Source organism: Bison bison, unplaced genomic scaffold (genome assembly GCF_000754665.1).
Source record: "Bison bison bison isolate TAMUID 2011002044 unplaced genomic scaffold, Bison_UMD1.0 scf7180017864041, whole genome shotgun sequence".
Classification (NCBI taxonomy): Eukaryota; Metazoa; Chordata; class Mammalia; order Artiodactyla; family Bovidae; genus Bison; species Bison bison.
The window spans coordinates 1,078,483-1,104,533 of NW_011494613.1; the positions used below are offsets into that span (position 1 = coordinate 1,078,483).

General features: G+C 37.5%; 2 protein-coding genes across 3 annotated transcripts in view; one reads left to right on the forward strand and one right to left on the reverse strand.

The window, feature by feature from the left end:
- Positions 1 to 65: 65 nt before the first annotated feature.
- PPP2R3C (protein phosphatase 2, regulatory subunit B'', gamma) lies at positions 66 to 25,794 on the reverse strand. Of its 2 annotated transcripts, none has more exons than XM_010835297.1 (13): positions 25,604 to 25,794; positions 20,840 to 20,967; positions 17,389 to 17,493; positions 16,350 to 16,462; positions 15,852 to 15,949; positions 14,945 to 15,015; positions 9,532 to 9,664; positions 8,282 to 8,337; positions 8,129 to 8,204; positions 6,653 to 6,789; positions 4,278 to 4,415; positions 2,104 to 2,163; positions 66 to 367 (listed from the first exon to the last, which is right to left on the reverse strand). In XM_010835297.1, exons 1-13 carry the CDS (start codon positions 25,659 to 25,661, stop codon positions 179 to 181), a joined length of 1,362 nt encoding a protein of 453 aa, XP_010833599.1. In that variant the 5' UTR covers positions 25,662 to 25,794; the 3' UTR covers positions 66 to 178. The 2 variants fall into 2 exon arrangements, with proteins under 2 accessions (XP_010833599.1, XP_010833600.1); XM_010835298.1 differs by lacking the exon at positions 25,604 to 25,794 and adding an exon at positions 25,514 to 25,597.
- The window catches only part of KIAA0391 (KIAA0391 ortholog), a 133,470-nt gene continuing 133,209 nt past the window's right edge, over positions 25,791 to 26,051 (forward strand). Inside the window, exon 1 of the mRNA XM_010835296.1 lies at positions 25,791 to 25,854. The gene's annotated coding sequence lies outside the window, so the exon portion shown is untranslated. The remainder of the gene's footprint in view (positions 25,855 to 26,051) is intronic.

Genomic DNA, 26,051 nt, shown 5'->3' on the forward strand with positions numbered 1-26,051 from the left:
TAATTTGGTCCCATTTCTTCCAGGCCACTGCAACCAAAATTCCAATAACCAGAACATTTGCTGTGTTCTGTAGACCTATGAAGTATTTTATTTAGACCGTTTCTAAGGATTCTGTGTCAAAAGATTTACATGCAGCATCCAAGATTACTTTAATGAATACAGTCTAGTCTTTGAGAGATCATGTATCATCAAGGTCTGTAGAGTTTTCATTATCATTTGCAACAAGCGCTTCTCTATTCTCATAAGTCCAAAAGCCATTCAGATCAATTAGAATAGTGGTGACTGTGTCTCCTTGATTACTGTTGATTAAATCCTGGAGAGAGATTTTCAAAGGATCCTTTGGTTTTACCATGTCAAAGATTTCATCCTGCAAGAGAGGAAGAAAGAATACAATGAAATTTGCTATCTCATTCATTTAATTTCTATCACACAGTGATCTAAAATTTAGGGCTAGCACTTGAGCTTATGTAAAATTTTTTGTTCTAGGTTTTCCTTTTTCATTTAACAGGCAATCCATCTCTTTTCTATATACACAGAATTTTAGTGGAAGATTCCTTAGGTAGAGGCATACCCTTGAGGATACTCTGATTTCAGTTCCAGACCACTGCAATAAAGTAAATATTGCAATAAAGCAACTCTTGTGAATTTGTTTCCTAGTGCATTACAAAGGTTTATCTTTACACTGTAGTCTCTTAAGTGTACAACAGCATTATATGTAATAAAATGTACATACCTTAATTAAAGAATATTGCTTAAAATGCAAACTGTCATTTGAGCCTTCAACAAGTTGGAATCTTTTTGCAATAGTAATGTCAAACATCAAAGATCAACATATAGCTAATAATAGTAACAATGAATGCTGTGAGAATTACTAAAATGTGAAACAGAGATAATGCTGTTGGAAAAATGGCACCAATAGACTTGCTTGACTAGGGTTGCCACAGACCTTCAATTCATTAAAAAAATTTTTTTTTAAGGTATGCCCGTATGTTTCTTATAAAGAAAGTGAAGCTCAGTTAAAGCTACATAGCTAATTAGTGGCAAAACTATCTAATGTAGTGTTCTTTGTATATGTGGTAACTACTTATATTTTCCTATTGTCTTCTAATTAGGGGTAAAGCAGGGCCTTGATTTAATGCAGACTTGGCTCAAAGTAAAAACTTAAATGCTTTAGAGCCAAGACAGGGACAAAACTTCATTTCCAATAATAATGTCAACGTTTTACTCTGGACCTGGAATGGATAGGGGGAGTATTAAAGAATTAGTCTTCCACAATGACACTAAATGGTGATAAAAATAACTAGAACAGATGGAAGAACCTTTTCTACATTAAGTGCACTATAAGATTACTTATGGCGTATCAGTACATGTTTTCTAATCTGTTTATAGTAAAATCACTCAATCTATTTAGTAGTATTTAAATTACATTTTTAAAGATTAGAACAATTCAGGTAAACGTATGACTTTTTAATCTGGTGTGTATGTGAAATTTCCCTTTCCATGTTGGTGGCCATATAAAATGACTCGTTTTTAAATTGCCAGTTGCATAGTTTCAAATTTGTCTCATTTATATTAAACCGACATAACCTTTTATTATATTTGGTTACAATGGATGCGTTATATTATTACCTTACTTCACCTGAACCAGTAATGGATGCCCCCATGTGTTTTACAGCTGATGAAGGTCTGATTACTAAAATGTTAAGTAGTGGCATGTGTTTCAAAGAGTAGTAGTTTTCATACAGTAAGATTGATGTCTCCTTAAATAATACCAAAGCAAGCAAGCCCTCTGAAGGAGTGGACTAAAAAAGTGCCTGAACCTAAAGTTTGCCCAAATTCAGTTTATGGTGAAACAGACTGCCAAAAGATACAGGCTGTACTGATTCTCTTAATTTTCAATCTGAATGAATGCTTCCAATGAGAACACAAGACTGACAATGTTAAAATGTTAACCTGTGTAAATCATTAGTCCCATTATTGTCTCAGTTTCTAATGACTTAAATATTAATTCAGATCAAATAACTGAAAATATTTGGTTCAGTATATCATAAGTTGCTTTCAGGTTATCTGCTGTAAATTATGTAAATTAAAGAAAAAAGTAACCTTGACATCTTGAAATGAAACAGGATCCTGTCCATGAATTTTCATTAGTTCTTGTATGGCCTGTATTTAATAGAAATAAATCCTTAAACAAAAAATAAAATACACAACATTCCCTGTCCTGTTCCCATGGCCCTGTTTCTAGTTCTGTTTCCTATCCTATCAGACCATAAATCTCATTGTTTTAACCATCCTTGTGAATTTTCTCAAATTCCTTGACCTTGGTTTACATCTGTTGAGCAAAACCTAAACACTGGATTGGTGTAGTCATTAACTTTTCTAGATCTACACATGGAGAACTTCATAAGGAAAGTATACAAGAGTACAGATTACTATTATGTAAGATTACTATTATGTAAGATTACTATTATGTAAGAATAGTCTCCAACCCCAGACAGGCCTTAAAACATGGCCTTGCAATTCTGTTATGACCTGCTCCTCCCATTTTCTAGGAATGCTGTTCACACCTTCACCATTCTGTAAGGCACCCAGTCTACCACCTCCCTTCCCACCCTATACTTCATATTCTTGACAGAAAAAAATGGAGGTAAACCTCCCTCAAATTATTTTATGAACTTTAACCAAAAAAAAGACTGAAGAAACTGCGGTGATCCAGTTGGACTAACAAATATTTTAGGTGGGAGTCATTCACTGGAAAATGTGAAAGCTTAAAATTCTTGAAAAATAATCAGTGAAATATGTTTTGAGTGCCACTCTGTAGTGCCACTGATCCCAGTGTGCATAGGGCATCTCTGCAGCACACGGGAATCTGAGTACACTCTCACCTACTGGAGCAGGAGATAATGGATGAAGTGATCTAGAGTGCAAATGCGGGCCTAGCTTTATCACTGGGATACTGATGCACAAAGGCTTTACACACAGCTAGGCTTGTACCAGTAACTTTACCTTAGCCCATACAACCAAGTCTAAAACAAATCTGTAAAATATTTTCAAAGTATTTAATAAATAAAATAAGAGTAGAAGATACTATAAAGAAATAGTTGTGAAAAGGGATTGAGTAGTTTGAAAGATATATTTACTGTGTTTTCCTAAAACTGAATTTTCATTTAATAGGTCTGCTTAAAGCAGGGGCATACCTATGATAAGTGGTATCAGATTCTCAGATTAGTCATGGATATAAGTCCCATGTGGCATTCAGTTTTTAAAAAATGCATCCTCATACTGGATGTAATTTATTTTATCCTTATAATAATCTATAGTCATTACTACCTAGAAAATCATAAGAGAAAGAAAGCCTTTCAGGGAATTTAACATGAAATTATGAAGTATATACTCTGAAACTCAGACATCAGACAAAGTTATTATAGGAGTATCACAAAATTTTTAGATGGAAAAAAAAAGCTTCCAGAGGAAAATGGTTTACGACAAAAATGTGAAAGTGTCCATTTTTACTATTTTAAAAAAATGTCAAAAAGAAAAAATAAATGTCTTCTTACCGTTGATCTTAACCATATAAAAACCAGATGGTCTTCTGAAAACTAGCTATGTGGCAATAGAGTGGAACAGTACTGTACAAAACCATTCCATCAAGTAGAAAAGCCACCATTGAAACTGAGGAATGATTTATCTTAAAGGGGTGGACATTCCTACATTTACACCTGCTACAGCTGAATGCTTATCAGATACAATCAAATTCTACTTCAGAGCTCATCATGCTATTCTCTGAGACCACCTATGGCACAGAATAAGTATTTCAGCAAATCTGTTTCACACTGAAATGTGAATTCTAGCCAACTTTTAAATATATTTGTTATAGCATAACAACTAAAAGAATCTACACCAGGTTGGCAAAACTGTGGAAAGGAGTTCCCTTTTCTGAATGTGTAATTAACGTTTCTATAGAATTTTACATACTAGTTTTTGATCACCAAGAGCACAGACTTTCTCAGGCATGTTTTTATCTGCACTGGTTAATAAGCCTGACATGTATTTACACACTTCTAAAGTGTCTTACAACTAATCAAATCAGCACTGATTTAGCCCATTTATATTTTCAAAAATAGAAAAAACTAAAACCAGACTTGATTTCCTTCTGAAATCTGTTATATAAATCCTTTTGCTAAATTTAAACACCCCAAGTTAGATTAAATTGTCACTTGGTAGGTAATTTAAACCAAACTGTATAACAAAGATACACTTACACGAATGAGACTTACCCTAAAGAAATAATTAAGGGAAAAGACATTCAGATACCCTTTGTTCTCAATGTCAAGTAACTTAAAAATATACTGCAGAGCTGCCGGTTCTTTGCGGTTTTCTAATGCAAGAACAAAATCCAGGTAGGTCTTATAGTCCTAAAGAAAAGAAAATGATGTTCGTTAGAATCCTTATTTGTAATGTGTAATTCATTGTTCAAATGAATGAATGATGATTGGAGGCTATTTTGTAATCACAGATGGCAATTTTTTAATATGAAATACGAATTCATACTTTACTTAATGTTGGTTTCTAGGAATTCTATACACTGCAGTTAACCTGTACAGATAGTTTTTGGGGGCACAGCTCATTTTCTTATGAGATTTGCTGTGTTAAATCATAATTTTCATTCATTAGGCTTTTATAATGGACAGGAGAGTGACAGCTATTGTGTATTGCCACTAAATTTATATTTTCAGTTCATGTGGTCGTATGAAATACTGCTTTGAAATTTTAATTCAGATGACTTCCAATAAGTCATCTTAAGAGTGCCAGATATTCTACAGTGATCTGACACTGTTTTCATCCAAAAGGGAGCAAACGAATACAAATGAAGGCTAAAAAGACATGAAGAGGACAGAAAGCTTTTTCTATAAAAAAAGCGTAGTCACAGATTACTTTTTTTGCATGGTTAAAAGAAGTAAAGTACTTCAGAGATTTTCACTTGGGAAAAAAATGTTTATAATCTTGGAAAGGATTTTTTTAGGCTAAGATTAAGAATTCTTTTCTGATAAACTCTGTATAAGAGCTAGACCTTACCATGGTCTAAACTCCATGCCTAATGGTAGCTTCTGATTTTCTTTCTTTATCACATCATTAGTATACTCCAAGCTCCTCACTGTTTAGGCAGCTGTGGGAGTCATGAAGCAGTTTCTGTGCCTTTTCCCTCTTTTCTTTTGGCAGCTGGTTAACAATGGTTTCATTTAGAAAACTGTTATTGAATCTAAATGATAAAACCCTGATTCTCTGCTGACAGTGACTATTTCTTAAGCATCATTGGTTTGAAAAAGTTATCAAATCCTTAACACATTTTTAATAGCAAGAATGGTGACTTAAAAATGCTATTTAAAAAAAAATGCTATTTAGAATTTTCTTCTCAAGTATATATTTTGAATTGTGATAAAAGGACAGGCGCATGTTAGCAAATCTTTAGCTACTAAGGTAGTCACTTAGAATAATACAGCCTGATTCTTAATTTAAGTCATGGCATATATGGTACTATATCTGACCTGGTAACTCAATGAGTGAACCATCTATATGAAAATAGTCAATGGTATTTACCTGTTTTTCAGATTTTTATTTTTTTTTACTAGCCTACAACATTCCTCTACAATAGGTGCACCAATAATGAAATGAACAAAATAGTAAAAATTTCTATTTGTCCTGAGTCAATAAGGGAAGTAATGTTTTTGAGCAAATTTACCTTAAGATCAAAGGCTCCGAATCTCAAACAATTTGATCAGTTCATACTTCTTAAGATACTGTTATACACTGACAAGAAAATACTGCTGTATCACATCAAGAAAAAGGCTTTTGTGATTAAATATGGGCAGAGGACCTAAACATGCATTTTTCTGAAGAAGATAACAGATGGCCAACAGGCACATGGAAAGATGCTCAATATCACCAGTCATTAGGGAAACACAGATCAAAATCACAATGAGATCACCTCACATTGTTCAGAATGGCTACCATCAAAAAGAACTAACGACTTCCCAGGCAGTCCAGTGGTTAAGACTTGGCACTTCCACTGCAGAGGGCATGGGTTCAATCCCACTAAGACCCCGCATGCAAAAACAAAAAACCAAATAAAAGATAACTAAAGTGTTCAAGGATGTGGAGAAAAGGGAACCCTCATGCGCTGTTGGTGGGAATGCAAATTGGTCCAGCACAATGGAAAACAGTATGGAGGTTCCTCAAAAAATTAAAGATAGAACTAGATGATCCAGCAAGTCTATTCCTGGATGTTTATGTGAAGAAAACGCAAACAGTAATTCGGAAAGATATGCAAGCCGGTATTCACAGCAGCAATACTTACATAAGCCAAGATATGGAAGCAACCTAAGTGTCTATCGACGGATAAGTGGATAAAGATGACATGGTATATATACAATGGAATACTACTCAGCCATAAAAAGAATGAAATCTTCACACAGGGAATATAGTCATATTTTGCCATAACTTTGGTATGTAATCTATAAAAATATTGAATTACTATGGGGTATACATGAAACTAATATAACATTGTAAGTCAACTATATTTCTATTTTTAAAAAAAGGCTTTTGGAAATTGTGGGAGTCTAAATTTTCAAAACTCAGAGTTTTAAACTACTACCATTTCTCCATCATAAGTGAGACACTCCTGGAAAACACGGTCTAAGAAGACATTGGTCATGGTTGCTGTTCCATAGCGGGAGAGTTCTTCTTTACTAAGCATGCCGTTGTGATCCTTATCAAGATTCAAATACTGGCCTTGGGAAGAAAGACAATAAAAAGACACGACCAAAAGAAACAAAAAGTTATTTTTATTGGTTAATATTTTGATTTTTAAACTAATGTTGTTACAGTCAAGATAGACACCTGCTATTCCTTTAATCTCTATTAGAACAATGTTAAGCCAGAAACCAGTCAAAGAAAATTCATGCCTTTATGCTAAGTCACTTACATTATTTGTTTTCAGTTTGCAACCTTTTAGAACTTTGCTAGGATTCTAAATTAGATGGAGGTAGGGGGTCAACCCGGAGAAGGCAAGGGCAACCCACTCCAGTATTCTTGCCTGGAAAATCCCATAGGCAGAAGAGCCTGGTAGGCTGCAGTCCGTGGGGTTGTGAAGTCTCAGACACGACTGAGTAACTTCACTTTCACTTTTCACTTTCATGCATTGGAGAAGGAAATGGCAACCCACTCCAGTGTTCTTGCCTGGAGAATCCCGGGGACAGGGGAGCCTGGTGGGCTGCCGTCTGGGGTCGCACAGAGTCAGACACAACAGAAGCAACTTGGCGGCAGCAGCAGCAGCAGCGGGTCAACCAAGATAAAGCACTGCAATGCTGGCACTTGAAAGCAGAGGTCAAGGTTGCCAAAACAAGTCAGAAGATCACTCAATAGAACAGTGTAACAGACTAATGAAATTCAAGAAAAAAGCAAACTAGGTCCAAAGACATCTTCTGTGGACCCTGAGAGCAGCATTTTATCACAATGCAAGATCATAGGTGACGTTGATATTAATGTTCCTGAGTCAACAATAGTCAAACCACATTCCTTATGTTATATTAAAGTGCTAGAAATGTATTAAATTAAGAGTCACAAAAATATAAAACACTGGCACTTTGCTGTATAGCAGAGATTGGCACAACATTATAAATCAATTATATTAAAAATATATACATATACACACATATATATAAAATGTTGGTATTTAAACAAGTAAAATTTAGTAATCTAGCATAGAAGCTCTTAAGAAAATTAGGATAATTTGATCTTAAGGTAAATTTTGCTGTGCTGTGCTTAGTCGCTCAGTTGTGTCTGACTCTCTGTGATCCCATGGGCTGTAGCCCGCCAGGCTCCTCTGTCCACAGGGATTCTCCAGGCAAGAATACTGGAGTGGGTTGCCATGCTCTTCTCCAGGGGACCTTCCCAACCCAGGATTTGAACCCAGGTCTCATGCATTGAAGGTGGATTCTTCACTGCCTGAGCCACCAGCGACGCCCTAAGGTAATCAGGCTACGTATAAAACTGTTCTTTGAATAGAAGTTAATGAAACATTTACTGAGGAACAGATAATTCAAATTTTAGCATTATGATAAGAACATACCATACACCCTTAGGGCAGAAGGAGCAGAAAACCAATTTGTTTCTTGACTCTCCTTGGATAGTTCCTCATCCCTTAACTAGATGAACAAAGAAACATAATTAGAAGACAGCAACTATCAAGTGATAGAATTAAGTAATTTAAAAACATACTTACCTCCAATAAATCATCTAGGAAGCTGCATGCTAAAATATCTTGAATTTTTATCTTCCCTTTAAAGAAGAGAAACACAATTACTTAATTTTAAAAACAAGAGCAACTCAATTTTATAAAAATGTTGTTTTAGAAGAACAATCACACAATTGGTATTTTAAAGCTTCCTAGCTCTCATGTTCCAAAGTCCTTACTATATATTGATGTTAAAAGGGAAATCTGCAGGGAATAGTTAATAAAATCTCATATAGATATGTCTACCTATATACCACCAAATATATGTCCAATTGATAAATTCCAAAATTACAGTGATACAAGATTCCAAAAAAAGTTAATTTTTTTTGTGGTTATGGATATGATACTGTTAGTAGTCAAATAAAGAGACTGTCTCCATTTTCCTTTGGAGGTTCTGGAATAGAAAACAATATAAAGCATGGTTAAGAGTAGAGAGATGGGATTTAAATACCATTTCTAGACATGCAATCTATCTAAGTCTCAGTTGCTTTACACATAAAATCTGGATAATACCTTCTTTATGGAGTTGAGAAGGAAATGAAAGAATCTATGTAAACTGCTTAGCACAGTACTCAGTACATAATAAACAGTCAAAACTGTTGGCTATTATTTTGTAAATTTCAAAGGGAAAAGATGTGTATGTCTTTAACAAAGGCATTTAAAAAAGACTGACAGCTACCCCATACTGTGATGGATTCACACAGCTGCCACTTTCAAGGACCTAAAAGAACCAAGGACTTTGGTTTGGGCCTTCTGTCCCTTTCTCTGTCCCAGTCTAGCAGGTTAGAACAGTTGATAGAGTGTACTGTTAAAACATGAGGCAAAATTTACAAATCTGATCCTCATATAGGATGGTTAACTTGAGAATGAGAAAAATACATTATGGCTAAATAGTCCTCCTATCTCCCAATTCATATTTTTCATCAAAAAGAATAATTTTCCAGTATATTACCTATTAGGGCTAGCAAATATATCAATACCTGGCTTCTTTAAACTGGAAAGAACCATAGGTCACCTAGTTGATACTTCATTTTAAAGACAAATTGTAAATGGTTATGTGACATGTCCACTGTCGCATAGCTGATGGTGGTTGGTGCAAGTAAATCAAAAGATCTATATATCAAAATATTTATATATCAGTGTTAATGACATGTTAGGAAAATAAATTACATTTTAAAGACTTATCTCTAGTTACTGAGATTTAGAAAATGTCTAAGTGAGATAAGATTTTCTTTTACCTGTTCTTAGAGGGTCTAAAAAGAAGAAGAACTTCCTAACTGCTGTACAAACATAAAAGGAGTAAAAAGATTTTTCCAGCCCATCTAACTGTGGCAAAGTAGGGATAAGTTCCAATATGTAGTTTTCTAAATCCTGAAAGAACAAAACAAAATACAATTTTACAGTGTTAAATGTCTGATCTTGATTTTTCATTAGATACTAAAATACAATTTCAGTCCTAAAATTATTCAGCATTGAAACTATAATAATGAAATAAATTTATAACTGTATTAGTGGTGAAGTTATTTTATATATGCCATTTATTTACATCTTAATATATTTTTGAATAGGTAACACATTCTACATAGTTCCAAATACAAAGAAACAAAAAAAGTATTCATTGAAAAGTTTCCCTCCCACCTATTTCTTCTCTGCAGAGGTAACCTACATTATTAGTTTTTGATATATCTCTCCAAAGATAATCTATGCACATATAATACATATATATGTATATTTTTTTTCCCTTTTTTACACAGGATGTAGCAGCATACCATGAAAATTCTTCTCTATCTTCCTTTATAATTTAGCAATATACTTTGCAGTCATTCCATTTTGGCTCTCAAAGAACTTCTACTCTACTCTGTGCAAAGAAATAGTAACTGTCTATTATTTCACTGTATGAATGTAACAATCTATTGACCCAGTCTTCTACTAACGGACATCTACACTGTTTATAATCTTTTGCGACACTAAAATACTATAGGGAATACACTGGCAGTCCAATGGTTAGGGCTCCATGCTTCCACTGCAAGGCGTACAGGTTGGATTCCCTGGTCAGATAACTAAGATTCCACATGCCACTCAGTATGGCCAAAAATAAATAAATAAATAACATACTATAGGGGCCAGGGTAATTTTTCACTCATAGAGACTATGGGAGAATACAGGACATAACTTCTGTAAGTTGAATTGCTGGGTCAAAAGCATGTGCACATTTATAATTTTGATAGACAACAGCAAACTTCACACTTCCCCAGGAAGGATATATTGATTTCACACTACTACCAGCACTGTGATGGCTTTATCAACAGCTTCCGAATTGTGCCCCAGGAGTGATACACTAAACTCAAGGGGGTGCAGCAAGATACTATAAATTAAAGGAAACACAGCGACATCTATTGGATACTGCACAACATATCACCATGGGCTAGAGCTATGAATTCAAGGTCATTCACATTTCAATCACATTAGATTGAAATTTATTCCTTTTGATAACATCTACGGTAAAGAATCTGCCCACAACGTGGGAGACCTGGGTTTAACCCCTGGTTCGGGAAGATTCCCTGGAGAAGGGAATGGCAACCTGCTCCAGTATTCTTGCCTGCCACATCTCATAGACCAAGGAGTCTGGCGGGCTATAGTCCATGGGGTCGCAAAGAATCGGACATGTCTGAGCTACTTTCACTTGACTCCGTTTCATCTTTGCAAAGCTAGGTTTTTGGTGGTGGCTGTGATAAAGCAAGTATCACGTGAAAATTAGTGTGGCAAAGGAATCAAAGATGACCGTGTGCAACCCAGGGCTGAGTAACTGTACAGTGCCAGCTAAAACTAACAGTTAATGGGCTTCCTTGGTGGCTCTTGGAGAAGGAAATGGCAACCCACTCCAGTATTCTTGCCCGGAGAATTCTCTGGACAGGGGAGCCTGGTGGGCTATGGTCCATGGGCTCGAAAAGAGTTGGACATGACTGAGCACACAGCACTGATGGCTCGGTGGTAAAGAATCCGCCTGCCAATGCAGGAGACGCAAATTCAATCCCTGGGTCGGGAAGATCTCCTGGAGAAGGAAATGGCAAGCCATTCCACTATTCTTGCCTGGGAAATCCCATGGACAGAAAAGTCTGGTGGGCTATATTAGGGCTATAGTCACAGTCAGACACGACAGTGACTAAACAACAAAATCAACTGGTTAATAAATGGAGTTGTTAGGTATTTCTTTTGGCCATTTTTTAATGGAAATTACTGAGACAATAAGGGCACCTCAGTGAAGTGGAAAAGTTTGGGAACCCATGGTCTATTTTACATTCCTTCATTAAAGTCATTATCAAACTTTTTGATCTTTGCCAATCTGATAGGTGAAAAATGGTATTTTAGTGTAGATCTATTTGGCATTTCTCTCATATAAAGTGAGGTTAACATTTTTCCCCCTGTGATTAAGAAGCATTTGTATTTACTTTCTGCAAACTATTTATATCCTTTGCCCAGTTTTTACTGGGTTAACAGCCATTTTATTCTTGATTTCTAGGAGCTTTTTCTCCACTAGAGTAATTTGGTCATTTGTCTGTGAGTAAGTTGCAGATATTTTTCTTGGCTTACTGTTTTCTTTTCTGTTTTTAAAAGTCTTCATTGAATTTGTTACAATATTGTTTCTGCTGTATGTTGTCTTCTTGACTGCTAGGCACGTAGGATCTTAGATCCCAGACCACTTTCCCAACCACCACAGATCAAACCTGCACCCCGTGCACTGGCAGGCAAGGTCTTAACCACTGGACCGCCAGGGAAGTCCCAGCTTCTTGTTTTTACTTTGTTTATGATGGTCTTTGCTTTACAGATTTTTTTAAAAATTAGCTGAACTTGTTTTTTAGACTTTTCAGCTTTGTCATATTCAGAAAAGCTTTCCCTATTCCAAGATTATATATTTAAGTGTCTCTCATGGTTTCTTATATTGTATAATTTTGTTACTTTTGCTTTATCCCTCCTGATATATAATGTTTCTACTTCCTCTGAGATACTTTATAATCTAAGTTGTATAACCAATGGCATCTCATACATGGTGAGTCCAAAACAGGACTCTTACCATCCCCAACCCTAGTCCTCACCTATTTCCCCTTATTCCACTATTTATTCAAAGTAAAAAATTTAAACTTGGTTCCTACCTTTTCTTTATGAAGGCCCCAATACTTTACCCCCAACATCTAATCCAGCAGCAAATTTTTGTTGTTGTTGGGGTGTGTGTGTCCAAAATAAATACTAAATTGATCTATTACTGGCTTCTTCACAGACATCATCCTGGTCTGGGCCACTATCATCTCTCACCTGGACAACTACAGTAGTTTCCTAATTATTCATTGACTCTAGACTCCTTACAATTCATTCTCCACATATCCAGTCATCTTTTACAATGTAAACCAGGGAGGTACCCTGGTGGTCTCGTGGTTAAGACTCTGCACTTCCACTGCAGGGGCCACGGGTTTGATTCTTAGGGGTCATGGGTTTGATTCTTGGTAAGGAAACTAAGATCCCACACAGGTTGAGCAGCATGGCCAAAAAAAAAAAGAAAATTTAAAATGTAAACCAGGGAGTTCACTGATGGTCTAGTAGTTAGGAGTCTGGACTTTTACTACTGTGGCCTGGGTTCAATCACTGGTCAAGGAACTGAGATTAACATGCTTTGTGGCCAATAAATAAACAAATACAATATAAACCATATCTGACAGAGTCAGCTTAAAAGTTCTCGTGGCTTCCTATTAGTCTCAAAATAAAACCCAAACTCCCTACCATGCCCTAATACAAGTGGCTCTGCCTACTTCTCCAACTTGCCCTTCTGTCAACTCTGGTGCTGTGCTGTGCTTAGTCGCTCAGACATGTCCAACTCTTTTCGACCCCGTGGACTGTAGCCCACCAGACTGTTCTGGCCATGGGGATTCTCCAGGCAAGAACACTGGAGTGTGTTGCCATGCCCTCCTTCAGGGGACCTTCCCAACCCAGGGATCAAACCCAGGTCTCCCACTTTGCAGGCAGATTCTTTACTGTCTGAGCCACCAGGGAAGCCCAAGAATACTGGAGTGGGTAGCCTATCTCTTCTCCAGGGGATCTTCTGACCCAGGAATCAAACTGGGGTCTCCTGCTTTGCAGGTGGATTCTTTACCAGCTGAGCTACCAGGGAAGCCCCTTGTTACACTAACCCTTGCTCATATGCTCTAGACACACTGGCTTCCTTCTGCTTCTAAAACAGATCAGGTTTAACTGTGCCTTGGGGACACTGAACTTGCTATTCCCTTTGTACTACATTTTCATAAGGCTGGTTCTTTCTCATCCTTCATGGCTGAAACTCAGTCACTAGTTCAAAGAGGCACCTTTCATCTTATCTAAAATAGTTCCGCAACCCCAGTCATACTCTTTCTAGGACCCTATTTTCTCCTTAGAACTTGTCAGTCTTTGAAATCATATTGCAGATAATTTAGTGTCTGCCTCCTCACTCTGTTAGGAAAAAAGCACCTTATTATACATAAGGGTAAGGCTTGGCAATGTACCTGGCATAAATTAAATGTTTGGTAATTCGTTATTTAAGATTTAATAGTTGAATGAAAGTTTGCCTATACTACTCAAATTACAGATGTTGGCACTGGAAATCACTATCTTTTAAATAAGGGAGACACAAAGTCTGGTTTCAAAAGGCAAGGCACCAAGGTTAGGAGACAGGTTTTTCTCCCTTTGAGAGAAGTGTTTCCTTTCACTGACAGAAGAGAAGATTATTCCCTTTTAATCACAACTATAGCGATACACTGTTGCTTTTTTCTCCCTTCTCCCCATCCCTTTTTAAATTTTTGTTTTCATTCATGGCAAGAGGCAAGAAGAGATTGTGTGTTTTGTAAACCAACTAATGGCTGATGAGAATCCTGAGAGCTATAGAAGTATTCCAGTATCTGACTTGAGTAAGTATCAACAAATGGTTAATATATCTTCCTTGCTATAGAGAAATGGATAGAACCAAGAACCTTTTGTCAAGTCGATCTGAACCTTAATGGATAAGAACAGTACTGTGGCCCTAGAAAGGTTTTTAAGTGTAAATGTTCAGTATGAGCTAACAGATTCTATCTATATAAATCTGGATAAAACAGAGTGTAACAAATTATAACAGGAAACAAACTATAACAGGGAATCTGCATTTCTTTAAATCTTATATTTGAACATATATCTAAGTGATTAATTATCTTGGTTCATATTTATGCATAACTCCATTCCCATTTTATATATATTTGGGAAAAAAGTCTGAACTGAAAAGAAACATGGCCATATAATTAAGATAGTTACACTTACAAGAAAAATAATGATTTGTATCATGAGGCTATAATATAATTCTTTGCTGATAACCTGGCTTAACTACATTGGTATATGTGTGTGTGTCTGTGCGTGCTCAATTGCTCAGTCATGTCCAACTCTTCGCAACCACCTAATGGGTAATAAATATCCTCTTGGTAACTGACCTTACGACCCAAACCTACAGGTGGGAATACAGTCACGTTATTTTTCTTATATCTCTTAAAAAAGGAAAAACTCCTTGCCCTTACATTATCTGTAATCTCAACATCCAGTGATAACTATTATTTAGCATTTTGGTGTCTAGAGTAGTTATGAAAGTAGGTTAATACTTACAGATTCCCGAAGATATCCTTGTCCAGCAACATCATATAAACTGAGTCCTATTCTTGTTTGATGAAGCCAAACTGACAGTAAACGAGAAAATGAAATACAATAATTATTAAGATCTATCCTTTGGTATATATACGCATAAAAGGAGATAAAGAGATTAGAAGGACAAGCTGATTTATAACTCCATAAACATCTATTTTCTCACATATACTATTCATTAATCCAAAAACTGTTTGAAATAAATATACCATAGAATTAACTGCAGATATCAACAATTCTACCATGCCTAAAGTGACACTAAAGTTGATGCCCTTGAGAATCCTTGTGTTCCACCAAAAAGGAGTGTAATGTTATGCCTTCAGTGAAGCAGATTTTATTCTACTGAGGTTAATTACTGCAACCAAATATCAGTTAAAGATGGTACAGCATTTGACAAGTCATGGAACTTATAGGAATCATAACAACTCCATGTTGTTTAATAAAAGCTCCTTGAGTATGCGGCTACAGTTTTGAGTTTGAAACTATCCTCTCAGGCAACTCAACCTGTAATATATTGGTGAAATGGAATTACCAGTGAATTAAAATATTTCAAATAACAATCTATTAAAATTCTTGGTTCAGCTTTTGATATGTCTAGTTAGCTAGCATCTTCAGAAGAGGTTTTTGTTTTGTTTTTTATAAACTTTTTTATAATAGTGAACCCAAATGTATGGTAGAAAATTTCAGTTCTAGTAAGTTCCAGGAGAGAATCATAATAATAGGAAAACAAATCTTGGTCAAAAGACAAGAAATTCTGCTATTCAAATTTAATAAAAGAGATGTTTGACATGGAAGGGATATTATAAAAGCAAAGACCCAAATTCTTTATTCTCAGATAGAAGGAGTTGAAGCAAAATGAAAATGGAATCACCTTTTCTCATGACATAATTAAAGAACTGCATGATGGAAATTCTTCCATAAGAATCTGTATGAAGGAGTTTAGCAAAGACTTTTGCTGTGAAAAATTGCCTAAGAAAAGAAAATAAATGTTAAATCATCTGCCAATAAAAAAATGACTTCTATATGATTCAGCAGAAAATAGCATAAATTCAAACAACTAAAAATCAAAGTAGAGGGAAAAAATCAAAGTGAGTACTATAGTTCAAAACTTAAAATATTAAGTCATACATCTTTAAATTCTATTGCCTTAAGAATGAGGGACTATAGTGTTTGTTGTAAATAAACTATATTATTTCTTTTAACAACTTTATACTAAGTAATAGTCTTGACTATAAGTAATTTTATTAAACTTTATTTAATGAAAAGTTGACTTAAATGATATCATTGACTTAAATTTTCATTAACATTTATTTGATGCATTTAAAATGCTTAATGTAACATACTCTTATGTTAATTATATTATTCTTACTTGCACTTTGGTCCAGCTTTTTCACCAACCTTTAAAAAATTTTCATAATTAATCATTGCTTCTTCTCCAATCATGGGTGGTGTCTGGTGCTTGTCCAGCAAAAACCATAAGTTCTTAGGAGAATTGCAAAATTTTAAGATATTTAAGATGTTTTTATCAACAGAACAAAAATTTTTAAAAATAGCTTAAAAATGTGTTATTTCCATTAAAATGATAGACTACCATCTATCACTGGGGCTTCCCTGATAGCTCAGTTGGCAAAGAATCCACCTGTAGTGCAGGAGACCCCAGTTCAAGTCCTGGGTCAGGAAGATCTGCTGGAGAAGGGATCAGCTACCCACTCTAGTATTCTTGGGCTTCCCTGTGGCTCAGCTGGTAAAGAATCCACCTGCAATGTGGGAGACCTGGGTCTGATCCCTGGGTTGGGAAGATCCCCTGGAGAAGGGAAAGGCTACCCACACCAGTATTCTGGCCTGGAGAATTCCATGGACTGTATAGTCCACAGGGTCACAAAGAGTTGGACATGACCGAGCAACTTTCACTTTCACTGTAGGGTCAAACTGCAAGGGTTAAAATCCCAGCCCTGTCTTTAATCTTGGATGGTGGACTTAAGCTTCCTGTGTTTCAAATCGCATTTGTAAAGTAGGGTTAACAGTCCCTACATCATACAGCTATATGGATTAAAGGGGAACTGTATATGAAAATTTTAGAACTTAGTAAGCACTCAATAAATGCCAGCTATTTTTATTATGTTATTAGTAATCAAAGGATAATAGAAGATGATATTCTTCTTAATATGACTCCCTACAATAGTGGTTCTCAACTTTGGCCTCACATTAAAATTACCTATGGACTTTAAAAAACAAGACAAAACTCTCCTTGGGACACATAAGCTTTGCAGCTGATTCTTGTGGGAATCGTCACTTCAGAGCCTGTGCTTTCAGCCACTCTGCACTACTGTCTCCATTTAGGCGCCCTGGGATCCCACATGACACACGTAGTACAAATAGGAAATGGCCAAGAATTATTCCATTCTTACCTGTAATTCTTCATTATCCAATAGTTCCCTGCTTTTCCTTTGCAGAAAGACAGCTCTGGATTCTTCTCTTAATTTCTGTAGTAAGACTTCATCTTCAGCTGGCAGCTAAAAATACACTGCAGTTAATTTCTACACTTAAATTCTAGACCATTGGATTATTTAAAATGTATCACTTCATGGCAAATTGATGGGGAAACAATGGAAATAGTGACAGACTTTATTTTCGGGGGCTCCAAAATCACTGCAGACGGTGACTGCAGCCATGAAATTAAAAGACACTTGCTCCTTGGAAGAAAATCTATGACCAACCTAGACAGCATATTAAAAAGCAGAAACATTACTTTGTGTCTAGTCAAAGCTATGATTTTTTTCAGTAGTCATGTACGGATGTGAGAGTTGGACTACAAAGAAAGCTGAGCGCCTAAGAACTGATGCTTTTGAACTGTGGTATTGGAGAAGACTCTTGATTGAGAGTCCCTTGGACTGCAAGGAGATCAAACCAATCAACCCTAAAGGAAATCAGTCCTGAATATTCATTGGAAGGACTGATGCCGAAGCTGAAGCTCCAATACTTTGGCCACCTGATGGAAAGAACTGACTCATTGGAAAAGACCATGATTCTGGGAAAGATTGAAGGCAGGAAGAGAAGGGGACGACAGAGGATGAGATGGTTGGATGGCATCACCGACTCGACGGACATGAGTTTGAGTAAGCTCCAGGAGTTGGTAATGGACAGGGAAGCCTGGCGTGCTGCAGTTCATTGGGTGGCAAAGAGTCAGACACAACTCAGTGACTGAACTGAACTGATTTGGTCTAAAAAACTATATATGCCACTGTCTCAAAAGTACTTTTTTGTATCTCAATTTTGCTTAACTTCAAGTCATCATTTATTTAAAAAGTTCATTTAACAAAAAGAGATCCACAGAGAATTCAGTGATCACAAGGCCAGTTCTGCCTGGAAAAAGCTAACCATCTAGCCCAAGTTTCTTTTTTTGATTCAGAGTTTACTTAAAAATAAACACAACATTTAGTATGTGTCCACGATATATCAAACATCAATACACACATTCTAATTTAATCCTACTAGCCCTGTGAGATAGATTTCATCACACTCAATTTAGAGGTAAGGAAATCAAGAGATGGATGACTATCAAGAATGCATATGCAGTTAGTCAGTCCCAGACCCAAGATTTAAATCTTTGGAGTTCCAGTCTATTTTAATTTTTTATGAGTTGTTTTCTTTGGTTCCTTGTTCCCCTATGTCCTCATGTCCTAATGTTAATGACTTGCCCAAAGTTGTGCAACTAGAGTAAAAACATGCATCTGGGTCTTCTGACATCAGGGATTCAGTGTATTTTCTCTTCTCCATCTCATTTCCATTACTGGGTAGTTAGGTTATCTCTCCCTTAAGTAGACTTCAATGCTACTTGCTAGTGACTGCTGGGAGTAAAGTACTAAGACAGGTAATCAACAGAAGATAACCATCCCCAAACTAAATGTATCAGAATGTGTCATGCTCTTACTTTCCTTTATGACCCACCACTTTTTCTATGTTCTCAATGTAGCCCAAGTTTCAATTTATATTCATAGAAATGTTCCCAGTGTAACCTTAGCCTGATACAGAATTAAATCAGGACTAGCTGAAGAGCGACTTTTAGCCAAGTATGCCTGGTGAGATTGGATCACCTTACTTCTCAGAGATGGTCAAGCCAAAATCTACTAATTGGCCTCCAAGGCAGAGGTTCTGCTTATTGTGGTGATTTCCCTAAGCTGGGCTTTAAAATGACTCATCCCAACAACTTCAAATAATTTGCTTTGAGAATTTATTCTTTCTTTTATGTATCTTTGCCCCATCAAATGTAGCTGTGTAATCCATAATCCAAATTCAGGGCTATGATTTTACTTTATTTCTAAGAACTAGATGCCATCCTTTCCCATCAAAGAGGATGGAGAAGAAATGAGCATCAGGAGGTGAGGCTGGGGTTGAGACAGGAACCATGTGCCAGTGGGTAACCAGCCAAGGAGAGAAGTGGTGACCAAAGATGACATGTAGTTTCTCTGAAGCAGTGGAGTGGAAGGAGAAGAAGAAACCAGGGAAAGAACATCCCACAAGTCCACATCTGCAGACCAGCAACCATTTGGGATCTGGAAGAGGTCAGAGAAGAGACAGAAATGGGGGAAAAGGGGATTCCCTCAGGAACCACAAGGGGACAGCTGGTATTGGAAGTACAGGAAAGTGGAGTCCTGGGAATGGAGTGACGTCAGCATCTGAGGGCTGCTTCTGGGTTAGTAAGATAACAATTTCACAATCCTGATTATATGAGATAATGAATATAAAATGTTCTTAAGTAGGTGGATACTCAATAAATGTCAATTCCCTTCCCACTCCCTCAGACTACAAAAAATTCTCAGTTGTCTAACTGCCTCTGATTAAGAAAAGTATGAAATGCAAAAAAGCAAAAAGAAAAGTATGTATGCTGTGACCTCATTTTTGTTAAACACACACATATAAAAATCTTTATTTATGTCTCTGGCATTAGCTGCTTTTTCTCTTTTCCATAACATATATGGATTAGTCTCATAATTTTTCAAAGGCTGGGAGACACAGTATTACAAAAAAGTTTGCAGTAAAATGATTCAAATGAAAAAGTTTGTACTTGAAGAAATAAGTTAAAATTATCTGGATAATCCACTTATATCAATACCTCACTCCTTAATGCAAGTAAAACATAATATTTACTTTCTTTGCAAATAATGTTATAATTAATTGAGTTTAGAAGGCAACAGGTTTAAGAGACATTCAGCTAAAATTCCAAAGTTAACTTTATTATGGTAGCTACAGTTTCCACAATACTAAATAGGTCTTATTGTTTTCAGTAGCCTTCGATTTTAGCTGTAAATAACTTTCTGAAAGTCTTACTGTTTTATCTACAATGCTCTTCAAAGCCTTCTTTACCATTCTGGCACAAAGAAACATATAATTAAGTATAACTCTTAAAGTTTTCCACTCTCAATCTATTTTTCAGTTTAGCCTTGAGCAAAACATTTTACACCATATGAGTAAAAGACAAAGTTAAAAATTGTGACCAACCAAGTAAATCTAAGTCTTATAGAAAGCCTGACAACAGAATCCAATAGAATACCACAACTAATATCCATAATAAAAATTAGGAAGCAAGAACTTTAAAAAAGTGGCAAGTAACAACTTTGTGTTCTTATGCCAATTTATATGAAAAACTAAGATTTAACCAGGTCAAAAATAATAAGGTCAACTATAATAAAACAATATACAAAATTTTAAATATAATAAATATAAACTATAATAAAACAATATACAAAATTTTAAATATAATCAATTTATCTGTTTATAAAATAAAAGATTTTTATCCCATTTAAAAAAATTACACTTAATTTATAAACTCTGCAAGACATTTGCTTAGATATCACTTACCCTGTAATAAAACCGAGGAATGGTCTTATAGAATTCATTTGTGTTTTTTCTACCTCCTTTCCATTCTGAGTAATACTTGGTAAATAAATCCATTTCTTCATCTTTTAACTCTTGTTCACTTTTTTTTTCTGGTAACAAAACAGATTAAGGAGGGAAAGAACTTTTAAAATCAGACAACATTTTTTCAAGACATCTATACACTATGCTCTAATTATAGCACAAAAAAGGCCTTCACAAATGTGTTTAGATACTGCTGCTGCTGCTAAGTTGCTTCAGTCGTGTCCGACTCTGTGCGACCCCATGGACTGCAGCCCACCAGGCTCCTCCGCCATGGGATTTTCCAGGCAAGAGTACTGGAGTGGGGTGCCATTGCCTTCTCCTGTTTAGATACTGAGCATCTATTAACTTTCTTAAAACACCAAGAATCACTACCTTCTCCTGAAATAGCCTCTTCTACATCTTCAACCAGTTCTCAGATGCTCCCACTTCTTCTTATCAATGTACTTGCTCTTTCTCAAGTCACTGCCTCTCTTATAGACCTGACATGTTCTAGTTCATTTAATCAAAAGTTCTCATTGAGCACATACAATTCAGTATCAAAAAAAAAAATCCAATTAAAAAATGGGCATAAGATCTAAACAGACATTTCTCCAAAGAAGACATACAGATGGCCAACAGGCACATGAAAAGATGCTCAACGTTGCTACTTATTAGAGAAGTGCAAGTCAAAATTACAATGAGATCTCACTTCACATCAATTGGAATGGCCATCATCAAAAAGGCCACAAATAATAAAAGCTGGACAAGGTATAGAGAGAAGGGAACCCTCCAGCACTGGTGATGGGAATTTAAACTGATATAGCCACTATGGAGAACAGTATTAAGGTTCCTTAGAAAACTCAAAATAGAGTTACCATATGATCTAGAAATCCCACTCCTGTACATGTATCTTAAGATAACTATAATTTGAAAAGATACATGCACTCTATAGTTCATTGCAGCCCTATTTACAATAGGCAAGACATGGAAGCAACCGAGATGTCCATCAACAGATGTACAGCTAAATATGTGGGGGGGGTGTGTGTGTATATACATGCACACATACATACATACAATGGAATATTACTTAGTCATAAGGATGAAATAATGACGTCTACAACAATAAGAATAGACTTAGAGATTATCACAATAAGTCAGACAAAAATAAATATCATCAGTTCAGTTCAGTCGCTCAGTCGTGTCTGACTCTTTGCAAACCCACGAACCGCAGTATGCCAGGCCTCCCTGTCCATCACCAACTCCCAGAGTCCACCCAAACCCAAGTCCATTGTGTTGGTGATGCCATCCAGCCATCTCATCCTCTGTCGTCCCCTTCTCCTCCTGCCCTCAATCTTACCCAGCATCAGGGTCTTTTCAAATGAGTCAGTTCTTCACATCAGGTGGCCAAAGTACTGGAGTTTCAGCTTCCACATCAGTCCTTCCAATGAACACCCACGACTGATCTCCTTTAGGATGGACTGGTTGGATCTCCTTGCAGTCCAAGGGACTCTCAAGAGTCTTCTCCAACACCACAGTTCAAAAGCATCAATTCTTCTGCACTCAGCTTTCTTTATAGTCCAACTGTCACATCCATATATGACTACTGGAAAAACCATACCCTTGACTAGACAGACCTTGGTTGGCAAAGTAATGTCTCTGCTTTTTAATATGCTGTCTAGGTAGGTCATAACTTTCCTTCCAAGGAACAAGCGTCTTTTTAATTTCATGGTTGCAATCACCATCCGCAGTGATTTTGGAGCCCAGGAAAATAAAGTCAGCCACTGTTTCCACTGTTTTCCCATCTATTTCCCATGAAGTGATGGGACCAGATGCCATGATCTTAGTTTTCTGAATGTTGAGCTTTAAGTCAACTTTTTCCACTCTCTTCTTTCACTTTCATCAAGAGAATCTTTAGTTCTTCTTCACTTTCTGCCATAAAGGTGGTGTCACCTGCATATCTGAGGTTATTGATATTTTTCCTGGCAATCTTGATTCCAGCTTGTGCTTCCTCCAGCCCAGTGTTTCTCATGATGTACTCTGCATATAAGTTAAATAAGCAGGGTGACAATATACAGCCTTGATGTACTCCTTTTCCTTTTTGGAACCAGTCATTGTTCCATGTACAGTTCTAACTGTTGCTTCCTGATCTATATACAGGTTTCTCAAGAGGCAAGTCAGGTGGTCTGGTATTCCCATCTCTTTCAGAATTTTCCAGTTTATTGTGATCCACACAGTCAAAGGCTTTGGCATAGTCAATAAAGCAGAAATAGATGTTTTTCTGAAACTCTCTTGCTTTTTTGATGATCCAGTGGATGTTGGCAATTTGATCTCTGGTTCCTCTGCCTTTTCTAAAACCAGCTTGAGCATCTGGAAGTTCACGGTTCACATATTGCTGAAGTCTGGCTTGGAGAATTTTGGGCATTACTTTACTAGTGTGTGAGATGAGTGCAATTGTGCAGTAGTTTGAGCATTCTTTGGCATTGCCTTTCTTTGGGATTGGAATGAAAACTGACCTTTTCCAGTCCTGTGGCCACTGCTGAGTTTTCCAAATTTGCTGACATATTGAGTGCAGCACTTTCACAGCATCATCTTTTAGAATCTGAAATAGCTCAACTGGAATTCCATCGCTTCCACTAGCTTTGCTCGTAGTGATGCTTCCTAAGGCCCGCCTGACATCATACTATATCTCTTACATGTGGAATATTTTAAAAATAGATACATATAAACTTATTTACAAAATAGAAAGACTCAGACATAGGAAACAAACTTATGGTTACCAAAACCTTGCTGCACTTCAACCTGAGGTCTTTGATTCTATGATTTATTTTCTCAAAAGTTTTTCCTCTTCCTGGTCACACTTCCTTCTCAATATGCCTGTAGTTCTTTTCCTGAAACTCTTCTGCCAGCGTTTCTCCTCTATCTGGATTTGCCTTGTTTTTAATAACTGTTGGAGAAAACTGCCGAACTATGTAAACATTTGGTCCCACAAATTTATTTCATGGTAGTTAATAACTCAGCCTCTCAAAACCACCAATACATATTTTATTTGCCCTTGATGTCCTCTGGCTTATTCCTCTTGGTGAATGACTGTTCCAAACTTTCACTGCATTCCTCAAACGTGCTGTGTTCACCCTCAACAGATGAGAATCCCGCTCAGTTCACCAACAACTGAGTATCCTGGGCATGCCTGGGTCCTCAGTCGCTTCATCTGTGTCTGACTCTTTGTGACCCCACGAACTGCAGCACGCCAGGCTCTCCTGTCCTTCACTATCTCCCGGAGTTTGCTCAAACTCATGTCCATTGAATCGGTGATGTCATCCAACCATCTTATCCTCTGTCACCCCCTTCTCCTCCTGCCCTCAATCTTTCCCAGCATCTGGGTCTTTTCCAATGAGTCTACTCCTTGCATGATGAGGTGGGCAAAGTATTGGAGCTTCAGCTTCAGTATTAGTCCTTCCAATGAACATTCAGGATTGATTTCCTTACCTTACCTACTTTCCCTCACCTTACTACTCTTCTTCTAACTCAGTAAGTGGTACTACGTACGATCACCTGAGCCCAAATCCCAAGAGTCACTCTTATTCTACCATTCACCTATTCTAGGGATATACACACATGCATCTTTCCAGAGTCAGGGATACTGACTCTCACTGAGATAAAATTGAACAACAACAAATCTGAAGAAGGTATACAGATATCCAGGCAGAAGAGCATTCCAGGCAAAAGAAACAGCCAGTGCCAAGGCACGAAAATGGGACTATGCCTGGTGTATGCAGGGAAGGGGGAGGCCGGAGTGAGCTGCAGCAGAATGAGCCAGAGGGAATAGCAGATGAGGGAGAGCAGATAAAGGAGTAGATAAGAAATACTGGAGGATTAGAGGTTTAGGCAATGGCACCCCACTCCAGTACTCTTGCCTGGAAAATCCCATGGACGGAGGAGCCTGGTAGGCTGCAGTCCATGGGGTCGCTAAGAGTCGGACACGACTGAGCGACTTCACTTTCACTTTTCACTTTCATGCATTGGAGGAGGAAATGGCACCCCACTCCAGTGTTCTTGCCTGGAGAATCCCATGGACAGAGGAGCCTGGTGGGCTGCCGTCTATGGGGTCGCACAGAGTCGGACACGACTGAAGCGACTTAGCAGCAGCAGTTTAGGAGGTGACAGAAGGAACTGCCTTGGAGTGTAGGAGAGTCAATGTCTAGGGACACACGAAAGAAGTGTAGTTGAATGACTGAAACATCTACTTTAGGTTAGTGGACATGAATTAAAAGTGAAACAATTCAGCTGCCCTGGATGGAGGTGTGGAATAGGAATGATAGTTTTAACCAGACTGATTAACAAACAAGTGTGAAGTAGAGGGAAAGAGACAAGGAAAAACGGATTAAGAAGTCTAAAATGGGCAAGGAGGGAAGTAAAAAGTGTGACAATAAAAAGGCGGTAAGAGCAACGGTAGGATCGAACGGTTGTTGGCCCCGCGACTTTGAATTATCCCTCACAAGTCGAGGTTAGGACCAAGCAAGTGAGTTTCTAGGTAGCTTTTCATTCCTGCAAATCCCTTCCCAGAGAAGTGTAGGTCAAACCCCTCTGGATCGCTCAACCACATCCCAGTCAGCCTCTTTTGTCGAGAGGTTTTACCAAAGGTGCTGCTCCTCCCCATCCATCGTCCCCCCAGTTCCCGGTGTTTGGGGCCAGGATCTCTCAGCAGGCGGCTCCTCCCAAACTCACTGTGTGGACTGGTGCTGGGTGTCGCTAACCGCCGGCGAAGAATTTCTTTCCAGTCCATGGCTGATTCCGGCCCACCAGTTCCCGCATTTGCTGTTTACTAACCGCTCCACCCCCTGCCAGCTCCGGCGTCAACACCGCCCAGTCCCGTAAAAAGTCCTGAAGGCCGCGTAGCTGCCATCTTGGACGCGGGCGGAAGTGGTGGTAAATCGATCCCAGAGGCCACTGCGGAGAATACCACGATCAGGCTAAAGGTAGGGACGCGGTCACAACAGGGAGGGCAGACGTGAAAAAGATAAGCTGCTTCCTTAAAGCAGCTTCCCAGCCTCACCATGCTTGATTCTAAAGGCGCCGGATAAGGGAGCGCGCGCTTTTATTTCATCTTGGCCCTTTGGCACATGTGCACCACGTGACCCAGGGGTTCCTTTGGCTCCTGCGGCTGGATGGAAGA